We start from the raw sequence: 14,303 nt of genomic DNA on the forward strand, positions 1-14,303 counted from the left end.
CAGTATATAATCGCTGCCTAGCGAGCAGGTAAACGCCACCCCGCAGCATGCATGCCCCCACCCCCCTACTGAGCCAATCCCTGCAGTACCATGCGAGTGGACGTGTACGCCTACACATCCACTCGCATTCGGCCACACAGAGGAAATATCATTGGATGGACGCTCACCATCCAATGATTTTTCCTCCCATCGTGGATAAAAGTCTGTACTAACTACTGGATGGAGATTGCCGAAATGGGGGGCGGGTGCATATTCGCGTATGCGCAAACCCCCACAATCGTCCGAGGGAGCCAATTTGGACCTGACTGATCAGGACTGAATTAACCCCCAAAGTCGCAGATGAAGCACAACAGAGCTTAGAATAATTAAGGATGCAGCTGTTACATTGTAGCACTTTGTAGTCAGAGTCAGACTCATTCGCACACAAATGTACAAGTGCCTCATATTCAAATGAATTAGTAAAGTTGTAAACAGGGCAGCCGAGAGGAATGCCGGGCCCTGGCCAAATTTTTGGGCGTGGCCTAAGTGTGGGCACCTCCTGCACTTAGGCCACGCCCCCACAATGTTTAGAGGAGGGTGAAAGAAACCTCTAAAAACTGTAATCTCAGCAGCAGCACACACCTACAGCATGTGCTGTGCTGACAGCAGGCTCAGCATGACCTCTCACGCGGTCAGTGAGACACTCATGCTGCTGTTGCTACCCGGGAGGGACGGAGGGGGAAAAGAGGAGTCGGACCAGGGCCTGCCCCCCCCCCCCCCCCACTCGGCTGCCCTGGTTGTAAAGTAGTGATATTCAAATGATAAACGACCTGCGGTACAAGTGTACAGTAATGCCCTGTTAACTTGCAATATTTCTTTTTCTTTTTAATTTTTCCATTGACTACCGACAGTAAAGGAGCCCATACATGGTGCGTTTGAACCGTGCGATGCGATGTGCGCTCCCGCGGGCATCTCATCGCACAGTACAAAAAGTATGTGCTGCACATACTATTTGTACTGCTTTCTGATCGCAACACATCGCATCTCACGCAAATTGCATGCAAACCTCATGCGTTGCAGTGCAATGCGATCCAGAACATAACGGGTGCGATCATCGCACCGTGTATGGGCACATTTAGGTAAAATATATTTACTTAACAAAAACAAATAATTTATATGCATGTCCTTACATTCAAAAAAGGATTTTCTCTCTCATGCAGCAGGAGACACTGGAGATTACATCGGGTTTAGAGCTGGGAATGCTGGGAGCTAGGCACACTAAATTTGTTTCAGGGCAGGCTGGCTCCTCCCCTCTAAGACCCATCATACCCCCAGTTAGAAAATTGTGCCACGGGAGCTGGTCACAGTTTTTACACTGCTCCAGAAGGAAGATATTTAAAAGAAAGGAACCCTTCCCTGCTTCACTTAAAAGTGTGGGTCCGGGTGTCCTGCGCCCTTGGTTACACCAAGCAGCCTGTCAGAGCCTCACTAAAGGCATCTGCCAGACTTTCCAGTGTTCCTGCGGCCGCCTACGAAGGGACCGTCAGACACAGACACAGTGAGTACCGCTGCATCGCGACCGCGCGCTTTCCCTAAGGCGGCAGCGGGGGTCAGAGCCGCGCTCCCCCAGTCTCCGGCGGTGCACGCAGAGGTGCTCGTCGGAGGTTTAGTGACAGGTGCGCGGCTGGAGCCCTCAGCAGCGCGTCGGAGGGAGCGCGGGAAGCCGCCATTTTGGGTGAGGGTGCAGGCGGGAAGAAGCCTGAGGCTGTTTGTAAGCGGCATGGCGCGGCCACAACACACACGCAAAAGCCCTGTTAATGTCTGCTTCTCCCTATAGGTGTTCAGCAGCATCGGGCTACACAGCGCAGTAGTGTGGGGAAAATTATTTGTCCCAGTGAGGACAGTACGGGGCAATAGGTGGTAGTTTCTAACCTCCAGGACCCAACACCCCAGTAACATATCTGTACTGTGTGTCTCTTTGGGTGTGTGTGTGTGTGTGAGTACAGATATCTGTATACTATCAGACCGGGTTTGTGCTGAAATCATGACCAGCAAATCAAGTACCAAGGCTTCACAGAAGCTATATGTCTGTACTGTGTGTAATGCTAGATTTACACAGCACTCGGCTGATGGAAAGACTAATTTATGCAAATCCTGCACTGTTTCTCCACCGTCTTCCCAGGCAGGTGATTCAGGGGAGGCACCCACACCAAAATGGGTATCTCTGTTGTCAGGTACCATGGAAAGGTTATCTGCAGAATTAGCAGAAAACCGTAGTGCTGAGCCTCCATGGGTGACTACTCTAGCTAGATCTGTAGACACCCTGGCTACATCCATGCAAAATCCCCAAAGAACAGCACCTGTGAGACAAAAGCGTCCTTTACAGGTTGTGTACTCTGAAGGGGAGGGTGATTCAGAGGAGGATCATGCTCCTTATAATGAAATGGAGGAGGGAGAATGGGAAGAGGTACAGGAGGTTCTCCCAGAACCTGAGCCTGAACCCACTCACATGGGAGTGGAAGCTCTTATTGTGGCGGTAAAACAGGTGTTAAAATTACCAGACGATCCAACTCCAGAACCACAGGAGTTCGACCTGTTTGGACAAACAAAGAAATCCTCCATAGTTTTCCCCTGTCCAAACCAGGATAAATTGTTAGCAGCATGGAAGCAGCCTGACAAACGTTTCCAAATTCCAAAACGTTTTCCAGTGGTCTATCCCTTTGAAGTTTCTGCCCTAGGAAAATGGGAGACCCCACCTCCAGTGGATGCATCGGTGTCCAGATTATCAAAAAAGACCACTCTACCGGTCCCTGGCGCATGCTCCTTAAAGGACCCGTCAGACCGTAAGTTAGAGTCCACCCTAAAAACCATTTACATGGCGGCTGGGGCTCAACTCAGACCAGCTATTGTCTCTGCCTGGGTAAACAAGGCCAATGCCAAATGGGCGGACATGATTATTGAAGGACTAGACTCAGGTATACCTCCAGAAGAAATTAGACAACTGGCGGAACACATAAAAGAGTCAGCTAACTATTTAGGAGAAGCGGCCAGAGATATCTCTTTGATATCCGCACGCATTTCAGCTAACGCTATATCCGCCAGACGAGCTTTATGGCTCCGCTCCTGGCAGGCCGATGCTGAATCTAAGAGGGCTGTAGAAGGTCTCCCGTTCACGGGAGAGGTCCTCTTTGGCCCAGAATTGGACAAGTGGATAGCCCAAGCAACAGGTGGCAAATCTGCTTTCCTGCCAACAGCACCTCCACCTGCTAGACGCCAATACACAGGGCCATCGTTCCAGTCATTTAATTCCTTTCGCCCACAAAATTCCTTTCGAGGAAGGGGAAGAGGTTTCCACTCCACTAGAGGTACTCGTGCCAGAAGTAGACCTCAGGCCACTGTCACCCGTACAGAGCCCAAACAAGCTCAGAAACCAGTGGCATGACAATTTGCCAGCTTTCTTAGGAGAATCTATAGTGGGGGCAAGGCTACTGGACTTCAGAACCCAGTGGTTCTCTCTAACAGAGGACCCTTGGGTTCGCAGCCTAATTTCAGAGGGTTATCGGATTCAATTCGATTTTCCTCCCCCCACTCGATTCTTCACTACAGCTCTCCCCACTGCACAAGACAAGAGGATGGCACTTCAGAGTGCAGTAGACACCTTACTTGCGGCTCAGGTAATCATCCCAGTGCCTTCTACTCAAAGGAGCAAGGGATACTACTCCAATCTCTTTGTAGTGCCCAAACCGGATGGGTCAGTACGACCCATCCTAAACCTCAAATCTCTGAACCTGATGGTGGCCTACCAACCCTTCAAGATGGAGTCTATTCACTCCGTCATAGCATCCTTGGAACACAACGAGTACATGCTCTCGCTGGACATCAAGGATGCCTATCTTCATATACCAATATGGAGGCCGCATCAAGCTTATCTGAGATTTGCTATAGGCAAGGAGCATTTTCAGTTCAGGGCCCTGCCCTTCGGATTATCATCGGCACCCAGGGTCTTCACAAAGACACTGTCGATCATTATAGCGTACCTCCGGAACCAAGGGGTCACTATAATACCATATTTAGACGATTTACTCGTCAAAGCACCATCTCCAGCAGTACTGGAACAGCATGCTCTGTTGACGGTCCAAACCCTAACCAAGCTGGGCTGGATCATCAACTTCAAGAAGTCATCACTCCGACCAACACAGAGGATCCTGTTCCTGGGACTCTGGCTGGAGAGGAGAGTATTTCTGCCGGACGACAAGATCAGCGACATACAGAGGCTCATTCGACAGACCCTGAGTCACCGTCGAGTACAACTACACCTGTGCGTAAAGCTTCTTGGGAAGATGGTGGCAGCATTCCCAGCCATAACGTGGGGGCGCTTCCACTCAAGGCCTTTCCAGTTAGACCTACTGAGGAAAGGAGCGGGTTCGCATCTGTTGCTATACAGACAGATCCAATTATCCACTCGAGCCCGCCACGCCCTATTGTGGTGGCTCCACTCCGACCATCTCAGGCAGGGGCGCCGATTTGCAATATGGGATTGGATCCTATTGACAACGGATGCCAGTCTTCGAGGGTGGGGTGCAGTGGTACTTCACCTTCGACTTCAAGGGCGATGGAGTGCAGAAGAAAGTCTATTGTCGATCAACGTCCTAGAACTAAGGGCAATCTACAACGCTCTGATAGAAGCACAGGATCTCCTACAAGGGAGGTCTGTAAAGATCCAATCAGACAACGCAACAGCAGTAGCGTATGTAAATCGACAGGGCGGCACAAAGAGCCGACAAGCAATGATAGAGGTCACCAAAATCCTCCAGTGGGCGGAGAATTGGCAGGTACATCTGATAGCCATATTCATCCCGGGAGTAGAAAATCTAGAAGCAGATTTCCTCAGCAGGGAGGATCTACACCCGGGGGAGTGGTCACTACACCCCGAGGTGTTTCAGGAACTCACAGAGAGATGGGGAACTCCCGAGGTCGACCTAATGGCGTCAAGAAAAAATCATCTCCTGCCAAGGTACGTAGCAAGAACAAGAGATCCAGGGGCCATAGCAACAGACGCATTGGCAATTCCGTGGACGTTCAACCTGGTGTATCTATTCCCACCTCTGCCATTACTGGGACAGGTGCTAAAGAAGCTAAAAAGGGAAAGAACACAGGCAATTCTAATCGCTCCGTTTTGGCCACGGAGAAGCTGGTTCTCGGACATCCAACAAATGCTAGCCGATCAACCATACCCTCTACCGCAGAGACACGACCTTCTGCTTCAAGGTCCATTCCATCATCAACACCTAGCCTCCCTCCATTTGACGGCGTGGCTATTGAATCCGACGTCCTGAAGGAAAAGGGGATTCCAAGGACAGTCATCCCCACTATGTTAAAGGCGCGCAAACCATCTTCAGCTGCTCACTACCATCGCATTTGGAGATCGTATGCTGAGTGGTGCACAAGCAAGAGGTGGCCGTTTCGGATATTCAAATTATCCAGGCTCTTACTATTCCTTCAAAGAGGCCTAGACGGTGGCCTCCGCCTAGGGTCACTTAAAGTACAGATCTCTGCACTGTCGATACTATTCCAAAGGAGGTTGGCCCTCCTTCCGGAGATTCAAACTTTCTTACAGGGGGTTCTTAGGATACAACCTCCTTTCGTTCCACCGGCTCCGCCGTGGGACTTGAATTTAGTCCTGGCATTCCTACAATCAGAAATGTTCGAACCTCTGGAAGAGGTTCCTTTAAAATCTCTAGTCTGGAAAACTGTACTCTTGCTCGCTCTGGCATCAGCACGGCGTGTATCCGAGCTGAGTGCACTATCATGCAAAGCACCATATTTAGTATTCCACGAAGACAGAGCAGAATTGAGGACTCAACCGTCTTTTCTACCTAAGGTAGTGTCCTCTTACCACATAAATCAACCGATAGTAGTCCCTTCTTTTCAAGGTGCTCCTACGTCTCAATCTTCTCTGGACGTAGTTAGAGCTCTTAAGATTTACGTCAAAAGAACTGCACAGATCAGAAAATCGGATTGTTTGTTCGTTCTATACGATGCTTTCCGCAGAGGATGGCCAGCGTCAAAGCAGACACTGGCCAGATGGATTCGGCTGACCATTCGGCAAGCATACATCCATGCAGGAAAGACTCCGCCGTCAGTGGTGACAGCACATTCAACCAGGTCAGTAAGTACATCTTGGGCTGCCAGGCGAGGGGCTTCTGCATCTCAGCTTTGTAGGGCAGCCACATGGTCTTCAGTGAACACGTTCGTTCGCTTTTACAAATTTGACACCTTTGCAACACCGGCGACAAATTTTGGTCGGTTGGTGTTACAGGATCCACAGAGCTCACCCGCCCGGGGAACGGTCTTTGGTACCTCCCCGATGTAATCTCCAGTGTCTCCTGCTGCATGAGAGAGAAAAGAGGATTTTGGTACTCACCGATAAATCCATTTCTCTGAATCAGCAGGAGACACTGGACGCCCTCCCAGCTCTTGATCCTGTTGGTTGTGGGGCCAGTTCAGGCCCGGTCTGTTCATAAAGTTAAATATGACTGTTGTATGCAAGTTGTTGTATTCTAGTTGTATAATTATGTTTTTTTGTTTCGTTACCATCTCCTCGAGTAGGACAATTTCCTAACTGGGGGTATGATGGGTCTTAGAGGGGAGGAGCCAGCCTGCCCTGAAACAAATTTAGTGTGCCTAGCTCCCAGCATTCCCAGCTCTAAACCCGATGTAATCTCCAGTGTCTCCTGCTGATTCAGAGAAATGGATTTATCGGTGAGTACCAAAATCCTCTTTTCCAGATGCAACTGACACCTGTCCAAAAAAGGACAATAAAATTATTGCAGAACAACAGACAAAAATCCTTTTTATCAATGTGCCCCCAACCCCACATTATTATTGATTTGACTGATCATATAATCACATACAGCAATACAAGTCAGCTGACTGCATCCTACTGTATATGGCCATTGAAGAGGAAGAATTAGGCAAGAAGCATAGGAACGGACGCTGATAAAAGTTTGGTAGTGGGAGTGCATCATCAGCAGCAGCACCCTTCCTTACATCTAAAATCGTGAAATCTATTTCCCACAGTGTGTTTTGGAATTGGCTCATGATAATGTAAATCTGTAAATAGCCAGATTTGGCCTTTGTTTCCTCGCTTTAAACTGTGGTTTAGTTCGTTCCATACAAGGAAAAGATTGTAACTCATCTTCAATCAGTTTGTGTTTGGTTTTGGGGTGAAGTGATGTGGCGACAAACACATATAGGCCCTCATTCAGGTTCCCTCGCTCCACTGCCCATACGCACTGGGGAGCGATGTTTTGCGTCTCTGCGTGCGCATAAATATTTATGTGCATGTGGAGCTGCATTGTGCAAGTGACCACGGCAAATTGACTATTCGTCAGACGCTTGCACACAGCAGTGCAGGAGGGGGCGTGGGACGGCGGGCCCTGGTTGCGCCCATGGGAATGCCCAGCATTTCATGGGCGTTCCCATGAAAACGCTGGCCGTTCCCATGTATATTCTCTGTGACACAGGTGTGGGGGACGAGCAGCTGCTGTCTGCGGATGTCAGCTGCACAACCTCTTCCCATACAGGAGCCCGCAGATCTAAGACACCAGAGATGCGTCTTTGATCTGTGAGCCCTGTAGAAATCATTCAGTGGTCGGCGACCATCAAATGATTTCCATCCTGCACGCAAGGCTGCGATTGGATGTTTATGCTGAATAACCATTAGCATGCATGCCGGGGAACTCTGCACACGAGGGGGGGGCATCGGCAGTCGTGCGGGTGGCAGGCGGCATTTAATCCACACACAAAGCTGCAAATTTCGCAGCTTTGCGTGTGGACCTGAATAAGGTCCTTTATGTAGTGCTGGTATGAATGGCACACTACAAAAAGGTGGGACTTAGCTGAAAGATAGCTGGGAAAAGACTGACAATGTCTCCTCTGAGGCACTCTTTGTTATTTTATTGTTTAAAATTTAACTTTTATTTTATATAGTCCTAAAAGACAAGTATGTCTTTCAGGACTATATAAAATAAAAATTAAATTTGACATTTTCAGTCTTGTCCCATCTTTCAACTGGATCCCCCCTTTTTTTCAGAACTCGTCCTGGGGGCACCACCAACCATGTTATCCACATAATATATAATTTTATTCTAATTCATGTTGGTTATTCAATTATCACAGCAATTTTTCATTTTTGTGTGGATTCAAACAAAGGGGGAAATTTACCAATATGATTTTTTGGGTGCATTCGTATTTTTGGCTATGCCAAAAATACAAATATTCGTATTCATATTGATATGACATTTGTATTTGTATGTCCTGATTGGCCGCCTAGCGGCCAATAGAATCATTCTATGGAGAGGCGCGGAAGATGAAACATCTCTGCGCCTCTTACAGTCCGATGCGGGGAGCTGCTGGAGTCGCCGGCAGGTCATAGAAGGTGACAGAAGTCCAGGACTACGTTGTATCAAGACTACAGATCTTCACAGGAGGACCTAGGTGAGTTGGATTTCCTTCCACAGGTCCCCCATGGATTTCTTCGGACCCGGATGGACGCCGACCCAGACGCCGCCGACATGGAGCCGACTGCCAACATGGAGCAGGACAAGGCACCGGACCAAGACCCAGGGTCCTACCTACGGGCTCAAGATAGTTAAGTATCAGTATGTATGGGCTTTGGATGTATTAAAGTTTTATTTTAATTGTGTGTCAGTGTGTGTTTATTTCACTATTCTTTTTACTGTGGAACTACAAGTGCCCTTTAATGCCCCGCAGGCTGGGACTTGTGGTTCTCCAAGTCCCAGCTTGCGGGGGAGGCTTGCTGGGACTTATAGTTCCACAGTTAAAAACAATAGTTTTTTAATCTATTTTTTTACACTCAATCAGCCAGGTGGCCAACGCTCCAGAGCTTCCGGGGTCAGCACCAGGCTTCATCCTGGTCAGGTAAGTCCTGGAGGGGGGGGACCCCTTTATTGGGGGGGGTCCCCACTCCCCCAGGGCCCCTGGCCAGGCTGACTGGTCAGTAGGGTGATGTTTTGGCCGCGGGAACTTATATAATAAGTGTCCCCCGGCTGTGACATTACCCTGCTGGCTGGTTTGGCCTGGGGCTGGTTCTTAAAATACGGGGGACCCCTACTCATTTTGTCCCCCGTATTTTGGGAACCAGCCCCAGACCTGGAGCCTGGGGCTAGTTTTAAAAAATCAGGGAACTCCTATTTGTCGGGTTTCCTGATTTTTAATTACCGGCCCCGTCTCTTTCAGCCTGGTGCTGGTTACAGCTGTGGGGGGGACCCCACGCCGTTTAAAAAAAAAATTATTTATGTTTAAATTTTTTTTTACACCTTGCAGCCTGCACGGATCTGACTGATCCATTCAGACTGCCTACACTAATTCATATTAGTGGCCGTATATATGACCAGCTAATACGAATTAATACGACATCGGAGGGTTACAAAGCAGTCGTATATGACTGCTTTGTAAATTCCCCTCAAGAACACGACTTTGCATACGGCTGAAACAGCCATATGCAGTCGTAGGAACAATACGAATACGAATTTGTAGGTTTTCAATATTAGTAAATTTCCCCCAAAATGTCTATGAATGGCACACTGTCAGTATGATCAGAGCACTAAATATAAAATAATATTGCTAATTTATTATAACTTAATGTAACAAATAATAACATTAAATGACTACTACATAGCAACAATGATTGGAGTTTATGATGAAATAAAACAATAAAAATCAGCTACTAAATAAATATGACATTTTATTCATCTTTAATCTAGGAGTCGCCTCCTTGAGCGTGACTGCAGGAATCTGATAGGCTGATGTAGTCACATGGCTGAATCTAGGATGGAGGCACCAATGTTCTCCAGATAAAGTACTACCAGATGGGATTTGTCAGGCCCAAGTGCAGATGTTACACAAGGCATGTCTATGAGGAGCGCAGCAGAATGCAGGAATCTGGTAGGCCGATGTAGTCACATGGCTGAATCCAGGATGGAGGCGCCAATGTTCCTCAGATAAAGTACTACCAGATGGGATTTGCCAGGCCCATAGATGTTGTACCAGGCAGGTCCGTGAGGGGCACGGAGGGCGATGACAAGTGGGCGGCAATCAGGGTGTTATGTTGTTTCTTATTTCCTGGACATCTTGGATGTTGACGCTATTGCCTCTTCATCTGGTGCTGCTGTCCTCGGTCTTTTTGTGCCTATAAAACACAAGTACAGTATCCTTTAGACCAGGGGTCCTCAAACTATTTTGCTCTGGGACCCCATTAGACAATATAAATAATGACGGGACCCCAGCAAGTTACCGCAGAAGGTCATCACATCACATGTGTAGTCAGCAGACAGGACATGTATGGCGGCATTGTATAGACCAGTGGCGTAACTATAAATTTTGCTCCCCCGTGCTAAAAAGTTTGTGGTGCCCCTCCCCAAAGGCTCCTCTCCAGCGTGTTTCCCCAGCGTGTGATGTGATGACATCACACGCATAACGGAGAAGCTGGAGCAGGAGACAGGAAGAGAGACCAGCAGACACTGCTGCTTCTCTTGGCTCTGACGCATCCCAGGCCGCCCTAGCACGCCCATCCGCCTGCCCATCTTGTACACAGTAGCTAATAGTCGACTCTGTGTACAGTCAATTGAATCAGTGGGGGGATTTGCCATCTCTGCCATGGCTGCACCCGTGCTGTGGCTGACTCGTCTCCAGTGCTCAGTCAGTGGGCAGCGGCAGGCAGCAGCATGTCGGTGCGTCATGCGGGTGCCGGTGCCCACACAGACCCCACTGCTGCTTGCTCCCCCAAGCGGCTGCTGGGGCTGCCTTACAGTAGTTACGCCACTGGTGTAGACACTAAATGATGTGAGGAGTAACAGACAATTCAACAGATTTTCCAGACTCCTTTAATCACTGACTGAGATTAGAAAAGTCATCAGCCTGATGGTCAGCAACATGGAGTCGCAACCCTATGCTGAGAAGGGTGGGACCCACTTTGGGTTCAGGACTCACAGTTTGAGAACTGTTGCTTTAGACCAGGGGTGGGGAACCTCCGGCCCGCGGGCCGGATACGGCCCCCGCACCCTGCTTGTCCGGCCCGCCCGTCCAGCTGCATATTTTATTGTTTAACAGCATGGGCGTGGGAGCATGGGCGGGAGCATCCTACAACAGCCGCAGCAGCAGCCATCACGCTGTGCTGCCACAACTAAAACTGTTAAAGGTAAATACTGCTCCTCTCGCCCTCCCTTCCCCAGTGACTGACAGATCCAGGGGTTGTCATTTACCCCTGGATTCACACCCAAACAGGTTTATGTAATTATGTCTGATTATCATAATCAGACATAATCACATAAACCTGTTTGGGGGTGACACTGCCACTTTTTCCACTTTTTACGAGTAAATGACAACCCCTGGATTAATGCTGTGAATTAGCCAGCCCTGGTGTCTCTGGCCACATGTATATGCCGCTGCCCTGTGTATAATGCCCATGCGTATATGCCGCTGCCCTGTGTATAATGCCCGCGTGTATATGCCGCTGCCCTGTGTATAATGCCCATGTGTATATGCCGCTGCCCTGTGTATAATGCCCATGTGTATATGCCGCTGCCCTGTGTATAATGCCCATGTGTATATGCCGCTGCCCTGTGTATAATGCCCATGCCTATATGCCGCTGCCCTGTGTATAATGCCCACGCGTATATGCCGCTGCCCTGTGTATAATGCCCACGTGTATATGCCGCTGCCCTGTGTATAATGCCCACGTGTATATGCCGCTGCCCTGTGTATAATGCCCACGTGTATATGCCGCTGCCAGTGTGTATAATGCCCACGTGTATATGCCCATGTGTATAATGCCCATGTGTATATGCCGCTGCCCTGTGTATAATGCCCACGTGTATATGCCGTTGCCCTGTGTATAATGCCCACGTGTATATGCCGTTGCCCTGTGTATAATGCCCACATGTATTTTTAAGTTGATAATTTTTATATGGCCCCCGACGGGTTTTCAAATTTTCCAAATGGCCCTCGGCAGAAAAAAGGTTCCCCACCCCTGCTTTAGACAGACAGCAAATGCACTGTGGTGATCCTCCTATGCAGGTATGTGTCACAGCCGTCCTGTGCTGACTGGGGCTTATGTGCATGATTCCCTTCCCCAGGCAATGTATCAGGACACTGCGGCATGTAGTCCCACTGAGGTGAGTGCAGGGAGTGTAGTGGGTGGAGCCTCAGAAGAAGCGTTATTTTCCTTACCTCGGCTGGGGGGCTCCTTCACTTTGCGGATAACTCCGCCACAATACGCTTCGTGGGCTTTCCACCACTTGGCGGTAGTTGAGGGAGCGCGATTAATCATCCTCTTGTGATACTGGAGGCATCTGTCACACTGCCACCAGTGGCCCCACAGGGCTCGCAAGGGTTCAGTGATCTCAAACTGCATCTAATTAGATAGTAGAAATAACATAGATCATACATACAATCTCCACATTATACATACAGAGGTGACCGCATGTTAGTGATTGCATGAGAACGCTCCCTAATGTCTCCTGTCCTGCACATAATTACATACATGATAGGGACATGCAGAATAATACAGAATAATGTGTTATTTTGCAGTGTAACACAAGAACAGGCAAATGATCTCCTGGTGGTGGGGTAAAGACGCCTGAGTAACATATTTCCCCACCATCCCGGATTGGCCTGGAGGCTATATAAAATCAGGGCCCCATCCTGGCCCCCTGGAGAGGTGGACAAGCCTCCTGCATGTCTCCTCCCCCGCTCTGCTGTTCATTCACCGCAATTTACGGTTCTTCAGGAAGGGAGTGGGGCTAAAATGCAGGAAATTGCGCCATTTCAGCCCCACCCCCTTTCGTAGACTTGCAAATCCAGTTATTGTAGTGTAGATGACAGTCTCCTCGTCGGATTTCTCCTGTAGAGGAAACTCCCACATAAATGGGCCCTTAATGACTGATTATGTACTTACAACAATATTAGCGCCGGTCAGGTGGTTTATGCGCTGCATCTCCTTTATAAACTCCTCCCCGTGATCAGAGGTGTCCCGTACCTCACAGACATACAGGTATGCATGGATCATCTCATGCAGCAAGCTCTGTAATACACAAAGTAATGAGCCGGTTATAGTGAGAAGGACACAGACATTACACACAATTACTTTGGTGAGAATGACTGAGCGGGTATGGTATAGAATCTATGGATGGTAGACAATGTCTAGGTCGGCAGTGAGTCGGTCTGCCACTAATGGTCTACAGTGACTAGGTCCACACCTAAGAATGGTCACCTCATTATCTCATTCCAATCAATTTGACCCCTGTGGGGGAGTGGGCATAGAAGGATTTGTGAGTGGTACATGGGGGTTGGGCATAGGACAAGGTGTGAGTGGCACATGGTGGGTGGGCATAAAAGAAAGTGTGGCACATGGGGCGGGGGGGGGGGGGGGTAGAGGCTAAAATGTTTAAACCCCCTCTGTAGACATTTCTTCAGGTCCCTTGGTATATGCGGGGTACAAGAGGAACCCTGCTTCCCACTGCTACATATATCGCTGCAATAACTGCACTGAGGCGTACAAGCATCACCTCAGCCACACTCTCTTCTAGCACCAGGTGAGTGCACAGACGCCGCCTATAGTACCTCTACAAGGGTCCTCCTGGGAAGCAGCTGGAGGATCGGCCTGCTGAGCCTTATGGAGCAACTTCCACCAAAAGCCTTCTGGGTCCTGCAGAATCCGACCAATCTGATGAGAAAACACAAATCACACATGAGTGACATCCATGGTTACATAATACATCAATTGCTATTCTATACATCTAATACATACAAATCCTTATTCCCAGTGCCCCAGATTATGTACTAGCTACCCTGGGGATCCATGTACCTGAGTGACCCAGGTTCCTCTGTAACAAATGGGCCCTAGGTAGGAGCCTAGCTTTCCTAGTGGATGATCCGGCTCTGATCCCTATACCCAGTTACACGCTTTTATTAGTACATAGATATTCTGGTGATAGTGATTCCTGACACCAGACAGTAAGAGCAATAACAGGTCTGTACCGACATGATATGTACAATGTATTACTATGCAATGCTGTCCGTGTTTGGATGTAATGAAACACTCTACAGACCATGTAAATACATAGCTATCTGGGCTGTGTGGGCAAGCGTATTATCAGATACTGTAATGTCATCACAGCATCAGGTGCTGAAGACAATATTAATAAATGGTAATACAGGTTGAGTATCCCTTATCCAAATATCCCTTATCAATTGTTTCCAGATTTTATTTTATTTTATTACTAGCACTACTGGGGACATCT

At 48.6% G+C, this 14,303-nt stretch overlaps 2 protein-coding genes across 2 annotated transcripts in view; one reads left to right on the top strand and one right to left on the bottom strand.

Moving 5' to 3' along the window:
- Nucleotides 1-14,303, top strand: part of CRACR2A (calcium release activated channel regulator 2A) — a 142,749-nt gene that overhangs the window by 96,832 nt on the left and 31,614 nt on the right. The window lies entirely within an intron of this gene.
- Nucleotides 9,874-14,125, bottom strand: LOC146072294 (DNA-dependent metalloprotease SPRTN-like). The gene is made up of 4 exons (XM_083179601.1): nt 13,624-14,125; nt 12,959-13,084; nt 12,232-12,415; nt 9,874-10,192 (listed from the first exon to the last, which is right to left on the bottom strand). The coding sequence occupies exons 1-4, from the start codon at nt 13,759-13,761 to the stop codon at nt 10,119-10,121; spliced, it is 522 nt and encodes a 173-aa protein (XP_083035727.1). The 5' UTR covers nt 13,762-14,125; the 3' UTR covers nt 9,874-10,118.

The sequence above is a fragment of the Crinia signifera genome, chromosome 4 (genome assembly GCF_055691185.1).
Source record: "Crinia signifera chromosome 4, ASM5569118v1, whole genome shotgun sequence".
Classification (NCBI taxonomy): Eukaryota; Metazoa; Chordata; class Amphibia; order Anura; family Myobatrachidae; genus Crinia; species Crinia signifera.